Genomic DNA, 18,573 nt, shown 5'->3' with positions numbered 1-18,573 from the left:
TAGGCATCATCCCTGATGAAGATGGCAGAATTTGTCATTGAAGCATCGACTAAAATCGACACCTGGACCAGCTGGAATCCTGAGAAGAGTTTATGCACCGGAAAGTTTGTCAATACTGTTCATTTAGCTTGAGTAGCTGGCATTTATTTAAAAGGAAACTTTAGGGCAAGCTTTTCATTTATTTTTCTTTGTCCATTTTTAAAAAATAAATTAGTAGCAGTTTTACATGACAGTAAATAAAATATTTTTTTTGTAACATATATTATTTTTCACAACTGCTTCCAAAGATTTCATCACCAGAGGAGTGAACACGTACTTAACGGTGAAAGTTGTCAGAACGCAGTAAGGATACTGCAAGGGTGGTGTCCTACAGTTCCACAGTCTTGTCAGAAATTGCAGCCTGTGGTGCTGCATGGAAGGGTCATGGCAGTAATGCAGGCTGCATGCTGGGAGCTGCAGTGTCAAAACAAAGTGTGGCTGGGGGGTCACTATTCCAAGACAATGAATAGGATAAATTGATATCCAATCCATTAGTCACTAGTTATAGTATCAAGGAATATTGAAAATCAGCAGATCAGGCAGCATCTCTAGAGAGAAACAAGAATTAGCATTTCAAGTTACTCAGTGAATAGGGTTCAAGTGGTGATGGATGGAGTAAAGATAAGGTGAGATCTGATTGGGTTGCAGAGCTGAGTCAAATAGAACTAGCTCAAATCTTTTGAGTCTTCATCTTTTAAGCCTGCAAGATATGGCAATGACTATAAAGCAGATGGTGTTTGCTCAGGATCCCATGCACTGAGGTCCCAATTTTAGCCAATGTTGGTAAGCACATCACAGGAACTAGCCACCCCTCCATGGACTCTGTCCGTACTTCTCACTGCCTCAGTAAAGCAGCCAGCATAGTCAAAGGTCCCATTCACCCCAGACGTTCTCTCTTCTCCCCTCTCCCACTGGCCAGAGATACAAAAGCCTGAAAGCACATACCACCAGACTCAATCCCAGCTTCTATCCCACTGTTATCAGAATCTCGAATGGACCTCTTGTACAATAAAATGGACTCTGCCTCATAATCTTCCTTGTTATGCTCTCGCACTTTAATTGTTTGTCTGCGCTGCACTTTTTTGGTGGCATTTTAACTTTATTTTGCATTGTTATTGTTTTCTCCTCTCTCTAGTTTAATGTATCGTGTAATGGTAAAACAGTTTTTCACTGTATCTTGGTACCTGATACAATAATAAACCAACATCAAAAGAGAAATCTGGAACCCTATCAACTAGTTTCTTGTGATTGGGAGCAGGGATCAATTTGAGTGACATGGGTCATTTGCCAGAATTCCCAAATTTAAAATCATATTAAAATGTGTTAGATAAGAAATGTGATTTTAAACTTTCATGGTTTTGCTTAGGCTTCTTGATGATGTACACACTTTAATTACTGGGCTGACTACTTTCCCTTCACTGCCCTCTTCTGTAGGTGATGGACAGTGCCATGCCTCTCATTGGAGAATATATAGAAGAGGACAGACAGCTAATAGCAGAACTGGTCATAGACAGAATGAACCAGCTTCTATCCAACAACCCTGCAGCACCCCAGCAACAAGCCGGAATAACTCTGAGCCAGGTTAGCAGAAAAGCCAGCACGACCCCCTGTTCCCCATTTAATGTTGATTACTTACTTCCATAGAAAAGTTAGTAATGCCCTTCATACTCCGTCCCTCGTCGCACATTAGTTTTGTGAACCACTGTGAGCAATGCAGTTAATTATGTGGAGCATCCAGCTGGCACAAGTGTTTTGGGGAATGATCAGAAAACAAATCCAGTCTCATTTCTCAGCTCTCTAACACAAACCATGTCAGGGCTTCGTTTGATCCCTCCAGTTCAGGGACCACTAAAGTGGATTATCTGGGCTTGTTTTCAAATCCTGTGAAGATGCCACAAATCAATAGCATTTTTAAGCATTTTACTGATAGACTTGTATATCTGCAACCCTGACATAAAAGAATTTGTTTGGCCAGTGAGGGACGGCGGAATGGTGGGACTGCCTAGAGCAGGGTTTCCCAACCTTCTCTATGCCATGGTCCCTCACCACTAACCAACGGGTCTGTGGACCCCTGCTTAGTCTAGAGTATCCTTACTTTTGAACAGCGCTGACTTGACAGCCAAACATGCGTCTGTGCTATAATTTCTCTGTGATGTTTGAAGGGAGATGGGAATGTGGTGAAGGATTATTACCCCCTAACCCACGAGAGCTGAAGTAGTCACTTATGCTTGTCGAACCATCTACGCCTGCCTCATGACTCCATGGAAATCCATGGCATTTAATTTTAACATGTGTTCTCAAATATTGCACCCATGGCAGAACATCAACTCTTAAAAATAGCATATCCATAGAGCAGTGAGTGGTAACTCATTAAGTTTATTCTCCGAGCTGAGATTTATATACATTATTTGAGGACCTAGGGTTACGAGGGAAAATGAAGTTGGAGTCATGATCGTACCACACATTAAACTGTTGAGTTGCAAAATAGGATCAAGAATCAAGAGGCGTTCTCCCATTCCTGTTTCTTAATTTCTTAAAACCTCAATAGGTCCAGCCTCCATCGACAAAATCTCCAATGCATCCTCAAGCAGGAAACACTTCCCAGCGAGGGCAGACAGCTCAAGCACGTCCACCGCCTCAAGGTAGGTAGCACCATAGGCAAAAATGTCATGCTACTGTACCTGGAACAAATGTTTCTGAACATATTTTTCAAGCAGGTCTGCTTAGCAGGATGAGGAGACTCTCCAGACACTCCAGTTTGCGTTAAGTTGCCAACAAATCTAACAGAATAATCATTATTATTAGTTAAATAGTTTATCGTGAATGGCAACTTCTCCACCATTGGTGTGCATCCAAAAGGGTCAGCTTTGGAGGAAATGCAGCCTGATTTGGGACTGGGGTTCCTATAGGGTGTGAAATCAATTTGTTGCATTAATTTCAGCCATCATGGAATGGCGGAGCAGACTCGATGGGCCAAATGACCTACTTCAGCTCATATGTTTATAGTTTTATGGTCTTAATTTCATAAACTCAGGAGAGAAAACCAATGAGAATGTTGCTATAGTCCGCTGTTCTGGAAGTTCCCAGTGCTGAACTTTAGCATGGTAGGATGGTGAGTCATTGACCAGCCTCTAAATGTCCATCGTATGAGGAGAAAGTACATTTCAAACACCTTAAACCTGCCTTTGTCGAAAGGGTAAGTAAAGTTGCTTGGTGTTTTCTTGACTTAAAGGTATCCACTGTTGTTAATCAATATTGAAGTCTGTGCGTTGATTAAAACTGCCCAGAACTCTGGGTATAAATCAAATATATTTTAGCCTGCCTGTGCATGATGTAATGACCCAGCATATTCTTGGCATTTCACTTCACTTTAATTCAAGTTAAATTGTCATTCAACCATACATGAATACTCATGAATACAGCCAAACGAAACACTGCAAAACACAGTACCAACAGTCACGCACAGCACAAAGCACACACACAAGACAGCAAGCACAAATGATATCACAATCACACAATAAAAGGGTCCAAACCTCCAAACCTATAGTCAACCACAACAGAGCTTGTCTTCTGCTGAGCAAACACTGGGGGCGGGGGGGGGGGAACCTCACACCTCCCTTGACTTAATCCCTCTCTCAGGCAACATAGAACCATAGAACCATAGAAACTACAGCACAGAAACAGGCCTTTTGGCCCTTCTTGGCTGTGCCGAACCATTTTCTGCCTAGTCCCACTGACCTGCACACGGACCATATCCCTCCATACACCTCCCATCCATGTATCTGTCCAATTTATTCTTAAATGTTAAAAAAGAACCCGCATTTACCACCTCGTCTGGCAGCTCATTCCATACTCCCACCACTCTCTGTGTGAAGAAGCCCCCCCTAATGTTCCCTTTAAACTTTCCCCCCCTCACCCTTAACCCATGTCCTCTGGTTTTTTTCTCCCCTTGCCTCAGTGGAAAAAGCCTGCTTGCATTCACTCTATCTATACCCATAATAATTTTATATACCTCTATCAAATCTCCCCTCATTCTTCTACGCTCCAGGGAATAAAGTCCTAACCTATTCAACCTTTCTCTGTAACTGAGTTTCTCAAGTCCCGGCAACATCCTTGTAAACCTTCTCTGCACTCTTTCAACCTTATTTATATCCTTCCTGTAATTTGGTGACCAAAACTGAACACAATACTCCAGATTCGGCCTCACCAATGCCTTATACAACCTCATCATAACATTCCAGCTCTTATACTCAGTACTTCGATTAATAAAGGCCAATGTACCAAAAGCTCTCTTTACGACCCTATCTACCTGTGACGACACTTTTAGGGAATTTTGTATCTGTATTCCCAGATCCCTCTGTTCCACTGCACTCCTCAGTGCCTTACCATTAACCCTGTATGTTCTACGTTGATTTGTCCTTCCAACATGCAATACCTCACACTTGTCAGTATTAAACTTCATCTGCCATTTTTCAGCCCATTTTTCCAGATGGTCCAAGTCCCTCTGCAGGCTCTGAAAACCTTCCTCACTGTCTACTACACCTCCAATCTTTGTATCATCAGCAAACTTGCTGATCCAATTTACCACATTATCATCCAGATCATTGAAATAGATGACAAATAACAATGGACCCAGCACTGATCCCTGTGGCACACCACTAGTCACAGGCCTCCACTCAGAGAAGCAATTCTCTACCACCACTCTCTGGCTTCTTCCATCGAGCCAATGTCTAATCCAATTTACCACCTCTCCATGTATACCTAGCGACTGAATTTACTAACCTCCCATGCGGGACCTTGTCAAAGGCCTTACTGAAGTCCATGTAGACAATATCCACTGCCTTCCCTTCGTCCACTTTCCTGGTAACCTCCTCGAAAAACTCCAACAGATTGGTCAAATATGACCTATCATGCACAAAGCCATGTTGACTCTCCCTAATAAGCCCCTGTCTATCCAAATGCTTGTAGATTCTGTCTCTTAGTACTCCCTCCAATAACTTACCTACTACTGACGTTAAACTCACCGGCCTATAATTTCCCGGATTACTTTTCGATCCTTTTTTAAACAACGGAACAACATGAGCCACTCTCCAATCCTCCGGCACTTCACCCGTAGACAGCGACATTTTAAATATTTCTGCCAGGGCCCCCGCAATTTCAACACTAGTCTCCTTCAAGGTCCGAGGGAGCACTCTGTCAGGTCCCGGGGATTTATCCACTTTAATTTTCCTCAAGACAGCAAGCACCTCCTCCTTTTTAATCTGTACAGTTTCCATGGTCTCACTACTTGATTCCCTCAATTCCATAGATTTCATGCCAGCTTCCTTAGTAAATACAGACGCAAAAAACCTATTTAAGATCTCTCCCATTTCCTTTTGGTTCCGCAGAAAGCCGACCACTCTGATCTTCAAGAGGACCAATTTTATCCCTTACAATCCTTTTGCTCTTAATATACTTGTAAAAGCTCTTTGGATTATCCTTCACTTTGACTGCCAAGGCAACCTCATGTCTTCTTTTAGCCCTCCTGATTTCTTTCTTAAGTATTTTCTTGCACTTCTTATACTCCTCAAGCACCTGATTTACCCCCTGTTTCTTATACATTTCATACAACTCCCTCTTCTTCTTTATCAGAGTTGCAATATCCCTTGAGAACCAAGGTTCCTTATTCCTATTCAATTTGCCTTTAATCCTGACAGGAACATAAAAACTCTGCACTCTCAAAATTTCCCCTTTGAAGGCTTCCCACCTACCAATCACATCTTTGCCAGAGATGAGGCTGAGGCTTGAGGCCCAGTCCTCGCAGCTACAAGATAACAAGCACATTGAGAATATCAGTAAAATACAACTACGCAAAATATGTATATAGACCAGACACTTCAGTCCATTGAAATCTTCAGCCAACCACAATAGAGCTTGTCTTCTGCTGAGGGAACACTTGGGGTGGGGTGGGGGAGACTGGAAGCCACGCCATGCCGTCCCTGGTGAGCACACCTGCTCCAATGCTTCTCTCAGATGACACCATGGCCTGTGGCGTAGTCCTCCCATATACCAGATAACAAACACATATAGAATATCAGTAAAATACAAACATGCAAAACTTTTCTGGGTAAAGTCTACACCTGAGCTGTTCACATTATATTAATAATATGATGAATTTCTGTTTCATGTTTGCCTTTGGAAAGTCTAACTTATTTCAAAATAGCAAATAGTTTAAAACAAATGCTACAAAAAGTTTGAGAAAGGAAAGGGATCAAGCCTTCTCAATTTTCCTTAAATGCAGGAAGCCCACGACAACCCCAGAGTCCCCAGATACAGCGTTCCAACACAGCACCTCACCAAAGGCCTCCTCCTCCTGGTCAGCAGTGCCAGAGCCCGCAGTCTGCCACAGGTCAGCAGGATAAATCACCAGGATCAGGTTCAGCTTCTCCAAAACAGATCAGGTCTGCCGGCACCTCTCCCAACCAGTCATCCAAGCCAGGAGGTTTCTCCGCACTGCAGGCCCGGCTGCCCACTCAGGGCCAGGCACTGCCGCAGCCAGGGTCGGGGGCAGCAGCACCACAGCAGCAACAGAGCGCAGCGCCACAGCCACTGCTCAAGTAAGTAGGGCAAAGTGGGACCGCTATCAAGATGACGTTTAAGTTTCCATTCTCTTTTGCGGTTGTGCCCTTACTTTTCTTGGCTAGTGAAACTCGACTGTTGAGTTAATAGAGAAGTCTAAAAGGTGATAGTGAATTGCACAAGGACTATTTGCTTGTTGCCTGTACAGCTATATACACTGTTCAGAGCATTGAGAGATAGGAGCCTAGCTTGTAAGGAGACATACAACAATTAATGCTCCACTTCTAGGCTGTGTGCGAATTGATACTGTATATTTTTACATTCTGGCACCCATGATCCAGAATTGGACTACTCTGTATTGTAGTGGCTCCCACTGTCTTTTATTGTAGCATACATCAAGAATTTGCGAGTCACATCTGATATTAATGTGGCGTGGATTGGGTATGAAGGGAAGTGATAAAGAGCCTAGCAACATAGTAGAGAGCCCAGAGGTACCAGCACAGAGCTTCATCCATCCTGCCTCCCCACCTTTGCCTTTCCTGTTGGAGGATTTCCATATCAGTGTAGGTGTTGGCCCTCCAAAAGGTAATGAACATTGCAGCGACTGGCATCATGACTGGAAGCAGAGAGCAAGGAAGGTCAAAAGACAATGTGGTTCTTCTATTGTGAACTATGTGCAGGGTGAAGTTAAAGTAAATTAATTGTGTCCCCACTAAGTGGAATAATACAGCGGAGGATGCTAATTAGAGATGTTTTAGCTGCAGAGAAAACACTGTAAAAATAGCAAAGAACAATATGGCAATGTTGGAGTGGTTTCAAAATAATTGCACAGCAATTCACCTATAGTCTGTTAAACTCCCCACATCTTAATTTCTGATAACTTCTTTCATCATTCATTCAGAACTTTGCCATCAAGTGCAGCGTTGTATATTCAAAGCCTTCATGGCTTTGTTTTCTGCTGGCCCCCAAAAGCAGCTACACAAACATCACAAATAACACAGTGGATAGGTGGGACTGAGACTGGGCACAAGAGAAGTTCTTATATCAGAGAAGTGTGGACTTTATGTCTAATTCTGCTAAAACTGATCTTATAGTGTTTGATAGTAACTGATAGCAACCAGCCGTTGGCTAAAAGGCTGTGTACTCAGCCCCCTGCTGTACTCACTGTACACCCATGATTGTGTAGCCAAGTTTCCATCGAACTCAATATATAAGTTTGCTGATGACACAACAACTGTAGGCCGTATCTCAGGTAATGATGAGTTTGAGTACAGAGAGGAAATTAAGAACCTGGTGGCAAGGTGTGAAGACAATAACCTATCCCTCAACATCAGCATGATGAAGGAATTGGTTGTTGACTTCAGAAGGAGTAGCGGACCGCACGACCCAATTTACATCGGTGGTGCGCAAGTGGAACAGGTCAAAAGCTTTAAGTTCCTCGGGGTCAATATCACAAATGACCTGACTTGGTCCAACCAAGCAGAGTCCACTGCCAAGAAGGCCCACCAGCGCCTTTACTTCCTGAGAAAACTAAAGAAATTTGTCCCATAAAACCCTATTTACTATCGATTTGTAATCCAGGGAGCGGGAAGTGCAGAATCAAAAATCACTGTGATGATTGTACATTCTAGTATTAATTGTTTGGCAACAATAAAGTATAAACTATAAAATGAGAAAGTTTCCTACTTTGTAAGACTCAAGTCGATAGTTAAAGTATGGCATTTCAAATGGTCATATTCGATTCAGAGGTACTTTTTATTTACAAGTTTTACATAATTCAATTGTATGGCTGCCATTGTAACTAACAGAAGCCTTTGCACATTTAATTTCTCTTTCAGCAAATCCCAGTCCCTGACAAACAGCTTCAGTGTTCCTGAGACCCCTCAGCACGCTGCTGCCAGTGAAGATGAAGCAAAAGCAGAAACAATTCGAAACCTGAGGAAATCCTTTGCAAGCCTCTTCTCTGATTAACTCTGCAATATTTTCATTTCTCAGTTGGTGGAATAGATATTTAATGCCATGGAAATGCACGCAACTGCCAAACTGTTCTGAAAGTTTAATGGGAAATGGAGATGGAAACATCTGGACTGTAAGATGCAACCACCCTTACATGGATAAGAGGGTGTTTCATTTCAATTTGTGGATGAAAGGCTGTAAAATGAAGTGTGGTTTTCCAGCCAGGTTGAGGCAAAAATCCTGGAATGTCAGGTGTGTGCAGGTGTAACTATGTGTGGTGTGAATAATGTGCACTTTATCTGGCAATGCAGTTGTTGAATGTCTTATGGAATGATGTTACCAATCAGAGAATCACCATTTATTTGGAATAAGAAATAAAACATTTACAAGATGGACTGGTAATGAATTCCTAATAACCAATCCAGTGCAGTCACTGATCCATTTAAATCCCTTCCATATTCTCAAATATTTCAGTTTTATGCTGAATTTGAAATCCTTTCTAGAAGCCCTAATTTTATATCTTTCCTGATTCAGTTTCTATTCAGTCCTGGATCCTTTTATTTCTCTTTTTATATTAATTGATAATTTTTCTCAGAGAGTACAATAGATCTAAAGGAAAAATAGTTCAATGCCATGATAGCTTAGCTTTGATCTCTGGTGTCCCTTTTTAATTAGGAAATACCAAAGAAGGATTTCTCTAGAATGCATGGTATTTCAGAAATGATTATCAATCAGAGCAGAAACTCATCAACAATTTTCCATCTCTATTGATGTGACAAACTCTCCAGATCAGTGGTAGCTTCTTCCAACTGCAATTAGCAATTCCCTATAGTGTTGCATTCCACATTCAAATGGAGCTAGATGTTATCCTCATTTCATCTTATCCAGTCACACCATCTGGAATAATTAATGTCTGATACTAGTAGTAGCAAAAGAGATCAGCATTGCAAATTTTGCCCTTACTGGGATCAGTGATAATCAGTCATAATTTACTTTGGAAGTTAATTTAAAGCCACCAGCAAGTTGACATTACTAAGTTTTTTTCTCGTATTTCACGCGAAATGGTAAAATACTGAACATCAGTGAAAATACTATAGGCATTGGAAATCTTAAAAAGATTTGGAAACCTTCTTCAGGTTGGACAATGTCTATGGAAAAAGCGACAGAGTTAATTTATCTGCTCAAAGACCCTTTGGAGGTCTTTAACCCAGACATTAACTCTGTTTCTTCAGCCACTGATGCTGCCTGGCCTGCATGTGCTTCTCCCATTTTCTTTGATAAACTATTGGACAATTTCAACTAGCTCCAGCAGGATAAAATGGTTAAAGGCTTTTAATTGGAATTATCAATTTAAAATTGTCCTGGCAAAAATGAAGAATGAACATAGGATAGGTTTTATTTTGTGCAGCAATGTTTTAAAACATAGAATGCTTAACCAGGAGTAGTTGAGATAAATCTGACAGATCCCTTCAAGCAAATTAGATAATATTTTGAAGCCAAAGAACATATTGATTATGATGAGAAATTAAGGCCGTGAGATTGCTTTGGACTGCTCCAACCACAAGCCAATTAAAGTACACCAAGTCAATGCTGAAATTTTATTTGATTCATACAAGTACAAGGCTTCTTTGAACTCTAGATTTCTTTTATGAAAAATAAATGCATCACAAACAGTGGAATCAAACAAGAAGTTAGTAGTTTGATGTTTGAGTTATGTAATAAAAAGACAATTCTCACACCATTTTGGGGTATAAATGTTAACATTTGGTAATGGTGCAAGACAGCCGACATATTTTCTTTTTCATAGACTAACCCTGAGCTCAGCTACAAATCAGTCCAACAAAAGAATTAGGTGGAAAGTACTGTCAAGTTTTGAGACTGATGGGAAATACCATATTGACAGATAATTAATACAGGCTTGATTAGATCAGTATGACCTTTAGAATAAACAACTACCATATTATATCCAAAACAGAAACCTTTATATTCCTTCCTAACTCCCTAACCATATGATGGGTCTAATGCTTTGCATACAAAATTATTTCAAATGCTTAGTAGAGGCTTTTCATGGTTGATTCTTAACAGTTGGCAGAAGGAAACAAAACTGCAAAATGATCACACGGGGTAGTTGTTGCAGAGCCCTTAATGTATAAAAAAATTATCAGTAAGAAAAAGTAACCAAAATGCTAGGTCAGAGGTTCCCAGCCTGGAGTCCAAGACCTCTTGCTTGTGTTGGCCCATGGCATAAAAATGGTTGGGAACCCCTGTGCTATTTTACTCATCTTAATGAGATTTACATCCTGTAATAGTTGCAATGCAATAGACATCAAGCCTTTTTGAAATATTGCTTCATACTAGGCAAGTTTGTATATAGTCTTTATTTTACTTCAGTAGAGTAAAACAACAGTATCATTGAGAGATACAAGATCTGCTGAAAGGGATTGGCATGGTAGATGCTATAAGGCTGTTTCGTCTTGGCTAGACAGTCTAGAATCAGAGGGCATAATCTCAGGATAAAGGGTTAACTATTTAGGACCAAGCTGTGAAGAAATTTCCATATGAAATATCTTGGTGTGTATACCCAGTATATTTAAAGCTGAGTTCAATATGTTTGAATACCAAGGGAAACAGATAATGAAAATTGGCTAGGCAGGGTGGGAGAATTAGGTGGCAAATTAAACTTCAGGCATAGTATTAACCGTGCTCTTATTGAATGGTGGAACAGGAGCAGAAGATGCTCTTGTTTCTACAGCATTTCCTTTGTCCGATCATCACAGGAAGCATTTTAAGTTGTTGCACTAATTCATACAGAAAATAATTTCTGATGATCTAGAACCCAATACTCATTCTCTTGCCCATTTGACCTCCTTTGAGATCTGAAGAGAAAGATGTAATGCGTACAACTCAGTAACCCACTGGTGCCACTAATTGTCTGGGCTAGGCCAATGTTAATAACTTCCTGCTGCCTTTCTCTTTTCCTTTAAAAGCCTGCATTCCCCCACGTACTCCTCATGGTCGGTGTCTGTATTCTGCTCGTTCTGCAGCTTCATTCTATGTTCCCTTGTATCCTATTTTTCTGACTGATTCAGGGCCCTGTTAAAACTGTTTTCTATTTCAAATGAATACTCCCAGCTGACTCAGATATCAATTTCACGACAAATTTGCATGGATATAATCCTGAAGGAGCTATTCAAAATGGCTGTCCTCATGGGGAAGTCTTTCATCCAGAGTTCTCCAGATAATTGAAGTTCCAGGGAGTAGTGGAAGAAGATTAAGAAGTTTGCTGAAGAGGTAGAAGGGTGGAAAGAGAGAAAAGCAAAAACTGGAATTGTGGGGTGAAAATAAATGGAGATGAGAAACTGAAGGACATAGAGAGGGGTTGTGGGGGGGTGGGAGAGGAAGAGAATCTTTTGCAGACTTACCTGAACCCTGTAAGCAGATTGATTTGGGACTGAGTTGATAAATTAGTAACTTTGTGAACTTTGGGGATTCCCTATGGAAATAGGACTCTTGGTTTTCCATTAATAAAATGAATTCTGAAATTCAATGCAAACTGATCAAATCTGAAGATAATATCATACTAGCAAGGACAGTAAAATGGCCATATAAAATTCAGTTGGACAAAGAAGGTAGAATATGGCAAATTGAAAATAATCCAAAGAATCATGAAGTGCTGCAAATCTGCAGGAAGATTTGATGATACATGGTACTCTTATGAATAAAGATGAAATTACACCTCCACTTTCTATCAAGAAGATTTTAAAGGCCTCAGCTTCCTTCTGCAACAAAGATCCAAACAAAACCACTTGTTGGAACACACATCAAAGTTGCTGGTGGTCTCGGCCTGAAACGTCGACTGTACCTCTTCCTAGAGGTGCTGCCTGGCCTGCTGCGTTCACCAGCAACTTTGATGTGTGTTGCTTGAATTTCCAGCATCTGCAGAATTCCTCGTGTTTACGTTCCACTTGTTGGAACTTGTTCTTACCATGAACAGCTTCTCATTTCCCTACACTCACTTCTTATAAATCAAAGGTGTAGCTCTGGTCACTCACATGAGCCCTAGCTATGCCTGTCTCAGTTTTGGCTACATGGAACAATCCTTTTTACAAACTCTCTCTGGTACCACTCCCCAACTCTCTCTCCAGTACATCAATGACTGTATTGGTGCTGCTTCCTGCACCTACGTATCACTTACCAGTTTTATCATCTTTGCTACTTACTTCCCACTCTCAAATTCACATAGACAGTTTCTGACACTTCTCCCTCTTTTCTGAATCAATCTGTCTCCATTTCCAAAGACAAGTTCACTGACATTTACCAGGAACTCATTGACTCCATAGCTAACTACTCTACTCACCCTCTAGGACACCTTTACTCACCCTGTCTCTTGTAAGGATACCATCCTTTTCTCCCAATTTCTGTCTTCTCTGTCTTTGCTTCATCTTCCCACAAGATGAGGCATTCCATTCCAGAACATCTGAAATGTCTTCCTTTTTCTGGAAGTGTGGCTTGATGAACCCCTCTCTTGCATTTTCTCCATGTCCTAGACTTTTACTTTCAACCAACCATCAAACGGACCAAAGACAGAGTTCCCCTAGTCCTCACCTTTCATCCCACTGCCCTTTGCATCCAGCACATCATCCTTCATCATTTCTGATGACATGCAATATGACTCCACCCCACCATCCGGGTTCCTTTCTGCCTTCTGAAGGGCCCACTCCCTCCTTGACTCTATGGCTTGTCATCCACCTTCCCTGAACCTGCCACTTTTTTCTGCAACTACAAGAGATGCAAGACTTTGCCATTACCACCTGACTTGAACTCATGAGCACCTCTTCCAAACCTGTCTACTATTTCTGGTCCTCCAGGTGTGGCCTCCTTCATATTGGTGAGACCAAACACAGATTAAGTGAACTATTTGCAGAGCACTGACTCTCTGTCCTGAGTTCCTAGTTGCATGCAATTTCAATTGCTTTCTCCACTTGTGATGGTCCTTGCACCCCACCCTTCTGGTTCCACTATTTTGTCTCCTTTTCCATACCACACCTGCAACCAGCCTCCCATCACCCATTTTTGACTTCTCCCACTTCTGCTTCTATCAGCCTACTACCCATGTACCTCACCCACCAGCTACCCCATCTCTTGCCTGGTTCTGGTTCCATGTGCTTTATTCCTCTCCCCTAACATTTCTGAGTATCACCTTTCTTATCAGAGTACACCTTTGTGTTCCTGCTTATCACCCTCCATTTAATTTCTACACCTCCACGCTCTCCTCTCTACACCTGACTCCATAAACCTCCAAAGCATGGAGATGGCCCTTACCAAAACTGTCAGTAACTTTAGGCTCAGCATTGTTTCCAACAAAGTCTCAGTTCTAATTCTTCTATGTCTAAGTGCTGCCTTCGACACAATTGATCACAACATCCTCCTGGAGCACCTTGAGTTGGCCTCTCTGGTAGTGCCCTTAATTTGTTTCGTTCGTATATCTTAGAGAGAAATTCTTTTTGTTTGTCTTGGAAGCCAATTTTCTAAGAGATGCAATGATCCTTTTGGCATTGCTCAGGGAAGCTGTCTTGGTCCAATACTCTTCTCTTTATACATGCCCCTATAGGAGACATCATTAAAGAGCACTAGCTTGATTTCCACAGTTATGCACACAATCATACATCTCAGTTGAGCCTGATGATGATAACACCCTATCTTCTCTAACTTTAGGTTTGGCTGCAATAAACAAATTAATGATCTAAACAAACTAATGATCAATAATTTCCTTAAACTAAATGAAGATAAAACTGTAACACTTATGGTTGGTCCCAAAGTCAAAAGAGATAAACTTCTCGATATTTGTCTCCCCCTTGTAAAATCAGAAGTAACAAGGCTGGGTATTATTTTAAAGCCTGGGAATTTTAAATCCCACATTAAGAAAGTGACCAGAACAACATTTCTACATAAGATATATTGCAAAAGTATGTCCACTTCTTCCACGTGATGGTGCTGAAAAACTTATCTGTGCCTTTACATCGAATAGACTAGATTACTACAATGTACTTTTTATTGGCCTTCCAAAGCAAACTGTTGACAAACTTCAACTCATTCAGAATGCCACTGCTAGACTTTTAGCTAAGAACAGGATGAGGGAGTATACCACTCCTGTCCTAGCTACTCTGAATTGGTTTCCTGCATTTATTAGAATTGATTTTAAAGTTTCTTACTTGTCTTAAGAGCACTTACTGGTCTGAGACCAGAGTACATCACAAAATCATTTACATTTTATAACTCTGCCTGAGCTCTAAGATCTTCTTCCACTGAGTCTCTTAAAGTTAAACAAAAGATAATTGGCAGGTCAGCTTTTTTGAACTACGCTCCTGAACTGTGGAATTCAATACTTAAAACTGCAAGGAATTCAGATTCATTTGTCACTTCTAAATCCATCGCAGATTCTACTGTATTTACTTAACCTTCCTTTTAGTAACATCTTTTTGTCTTTTATGTTCATGGCATTTTATCCCATTGTAAAGTACATTGTCTTATGAAAAGTACTCTATAAATAAGTTATTATCTATAATCCACCTGCCACTGTCTCCAACTCCAGCCCCCCTCCTTCCCCCTCCCTTTCCCATTTTTGCACCTCTTTTCCATTCTTCACCCCCTGTCTACCAATCACATTTTGCCCCTGTCCCACAGCCGTCTCTACACCATCCCCTTTATATTGGCTCCTCTCCAATCTCAGTCCTAATGCAGGGTCGAATAACCATATTGTTCTGTTCACCAGCAAGTGAAATGTAACTTAAGTACTTGAGATTGTAAAAAGTTGACGTGCCAGCTTGTACTCCTTCCCCTCCCCCCAGCTTCTTCCCCCTTCCTTTCCAATCTTGGCCTGGAAATGTTTGCTCCTTTCTACAGGTGCTGCCTGACCTGCTGATTTCCTCCATCGTTTTGTGTATGTTGCTCAGGTCCCTAGTCACTTAAGTGGAAAGGAAAGCACCAAGGTGATCTCGCAGAGATGCAGGAAATCCTTGCCATAGAGCGAGTACAAAGAAGGTTCACTAGATTGATTCCTGGGATGGCAGGACTTTCATACGATGAAAGACTGGATGAACTAGGCTTATACTGGTTGGAATTTAGAAGATTGAGGGGAGATCTGATTGAAACGTATAAAATCCTAAAGGGATTGGACAGGCTAGATGCAGGAAGATTGTTCCCAATGTTGAGGAAGTCCAGAATGAGGGGTCACAGTTTGAGGATAAAGGGGAAGCCTTTTAGGACCGAGATTAGGAAAAACTTTTTCACACAGGGAGTGGTGAATCTGTGGAATTCTCTGCCACAGGAAACAGTTGAGGCCAGTTAAGAGGGAGTTAGATATGGCCCTTGTGGCTAAAGGGATCAGGGTGTATGGAGGGAAGGCTGGTACAGGGTTCTGAGTTGGATGATCAGCCATGATCATACTGAATGGTGGTGCAGGCTCGAAGGGCCGAATGGCCTACTCCTACACCTATTTTCTATGTTTCTATGAAATAGCAGATAACCTGGTAAAATTATCTCGGTATGTTGTAAATTGAGCTGCGAGTGGAAATGGACGGATTATGTCAAACTAAATAATGATTGTCGGACTGTAATTAAGGAATTCCAACAGAGAAAGAGTGATAAAAGTTTAGGATAAACATAAATACAATGCCAATAGAAATATTGGAATAATTTAAGCAAGAGTTAGAAGCTGCAATGGATGATGTTAGGATGCATCAGAGTGTATTAATGAATGAAAAAATAGCTTTCCCATTAATCTACCATATTTCTTGATAATTGGCTTAGTCTAGATTCCAATGTGCTGAGCTTCACTTAACTCTCCTTAATCTTCATCGATATGTTTTAAGTGGTGCATCAAAAGAGTACCCTCTTACAGGCAATGTGACAGTGACAGAAAGACCTATCTCTGTATCTCGCAACCTGGCACAGGCACAATGGACAGCCTGTAATAATGGGTATGCAGATTCCAGCAATCATGAAACAAAATATCGAAGACTACTGCGTAAGCAAGTACATAAATGCATGGTAAAAATTTCAAATTTTATAACTTCAAAAATCAAGAAAATTATTTTCACTAAAATTTCTCTTTTTTTGCAATGTGAGGGGAACTATGAATTTATACTCCATTTTGAAATTTAAAATAATAATACATTAAACAGGTAAATGTATAAATCCAGCATGTGTCATCAAAATAATGGGAATAGTTTGTGAGCAGTAGTCAAAAACCATCAATAGTTCAGGGCGTAATCCAAGCTATCAGGAGGGTATTTGAAGTGAGTTCAAATAAATAGGATTCTCTCTACTATTTGTCATTTCTAATTGTAGCATGTCTAACAGATCCTCTTAACAATTGCTGGCTACCAGAGGATCATCTTAAATGTTTACTTTTCATTGTTTTGCAAATAAACATCTCCCAAAACATGTCAACAGAAAACCAACAGTGGTTTAGTGAGCCAAACTTGCATGATTGTCTTACAATCAAAGTGCTGGCTGTTGCTTTTGTGATGTAATGCTTATACTAAATTGTTTTTCCGTCATCCTTCATCGGAAACCATTTTTATCTGACTTCAGTTCCTCAAAGTAAATGATTGCTCCCTTGCTGTGAGCCCAAACAGCTCGTCTTTGTTGGTTGTTTTCTCAAGAGGCTTCAATGATTGGTAGGAACATTATGTACCTTCCACATCCAGGACCCAATTATTAACTAAGGAGAATATCTCACTCATCCACACTGGGTTCAATGATGAAGTACAACCTATTGGAACCACATCCCCCTGTAAGGTGCCACTTTACCAGATTTAACATTCATCTCTGGAATATTGCTGGAAGCAACCCAGGAGAAAAGCCACAATGATAGTGAAAAAGTTCTAATTTTTTTTAACATTTTCATTTACCGGTGTTTGGAAAATGGACATGGGTTAAGTTGTTGTTTTTAATAGCCAGATATCATCCAGTTGTGTTGAATGGAATTTCTTCTCCAATCAGTTTGTGAAGGCAGGGAGGGTGGACGCCCTGCAGCAGGATTGTAGGGTTGAGTCTGATGACACATCTAGAAATACGCTTTGCCAGAGTTGGAAACTCACATTCTGTGGAAGTCACCAGCCCGGGAGATGAAGATAACTCCCTTCTTTACTGATTGTCCTCACTTTCTAATATAATCATTTAAACAAATGGTTCATTTTTGGTTTACTTGATCACTATCAGATTTATCTATTTTTTGAGCAGATTATCTATACATCACCCACCCCTGGCCAGAATTGTTGGCCAGACAACTTGCTCCTGGGTCCTTCTTTATCTTACCCTTCCTGCAGTAATGTGGCTCAGACCTGCATGTTTGCAGTGGTGACAGATACTTCTGATAACAATAATGTACAGGCTTCATGTGACTACATTTTAACTTCTCAGAGTCAACAGAAGTGCCTATCAGAGGCAGACAAAGGGTTATATAGATTTTTTTAAGAAAATTCGGTTCAATCACAGCATTAAGACTAATGCAATTTTTACAGAAAGTACTGAGACAAGAGTTCACGCCCATTCTGTGTTCCACTACACTGCACTTATGCAGAATATTGAAATGTACTGACCTTTATTTACCCTCCATTCATCTGTTGTGGATGGTATTGAAATGTAGATTTGCATTTACATTTTTATTGTGTCATATTCCTGTTGGATTTCTACAAATCGTTCAGTGATTATGCTATAATTTATTCTTGTGAAGAGGAAGAATGTTGTAAGTGACCGCCATATTGTTGTAGTGTACTAAATTAAGTGTGATAATTGTTTCTTTTAGAAATAAAGTTAATGTTTTGTGCTCCACAGAGTTGTATTCTTAGACGTGTATTTTCTCCCAGTTTCGATCGGTGAAGTTTGCTTCACAACTGCACTTCTACTGGGACAGTATCCATGTATATGTCCTCAAAATACATATTTTACATTGGTTTAGACAGCATAAGTAGGTTTGCAATTGTCGGAGCACAGGCAGTGTGAAGCCACTGTTAA

General features: G+C 40.7%; 1 protein-coding gene across 4 annotated transcripts in view; it reads left to right on the top strand.

Moving 5' to 3' along the window:
• LOC140202624 (synapsin-3-like) overlaps nt 1-18,343 on the top strand; it is a 344,209-nt gene extending 325,866 nt beyond the window's left edge. For 3 of the 4 annotated variants that reach the window (XM_072267691.1, XM_072267692.1, XM_072267693.1), the window contains exons 11-14: nt 1,474-1,620; nt 2,588-2,681; nt 6,320-6,635; nt 8,436-18,343. In XM_072267691.1, the coding sequence (XP_072123792.1) occupies nt 1,474-1,620; nt 2,588-2,681; nt 6,320-6,635; nt 8,436-8,568 (690 nt within the window). In that variant the 3' untranslated portion in view covers nt 8,569-18,343. The remainder of the gene's footprint in view (nt 1-1,473; nt 1,621-2,587; nt 2,682-6,319; nt 6,636-8,435) is intronic. The other variant, XM_072267694.1, reaches the window with a different exon arrangement.
• Nucleotides 18,344-18,573: the final 230 nt, after the last annotated feature.

Source organism: Mobula birostris, chromosome 9, assembly GCF_030028105.1.
Source record: "Mobula birostris isolate sMobBir1 chromosome 9, sMobBir1.hap1, whole genome shotgun sequence".
Lineage (NCBI taxonomy): Eukaryota > Metazoa > Chordata > Chondrichthyes > Myliobatiformes > Myliobatidae > Mobula > Mobula birostris.
This window is presented reverse-complemented; position numbering and strand designations above follow the sequence as displayed.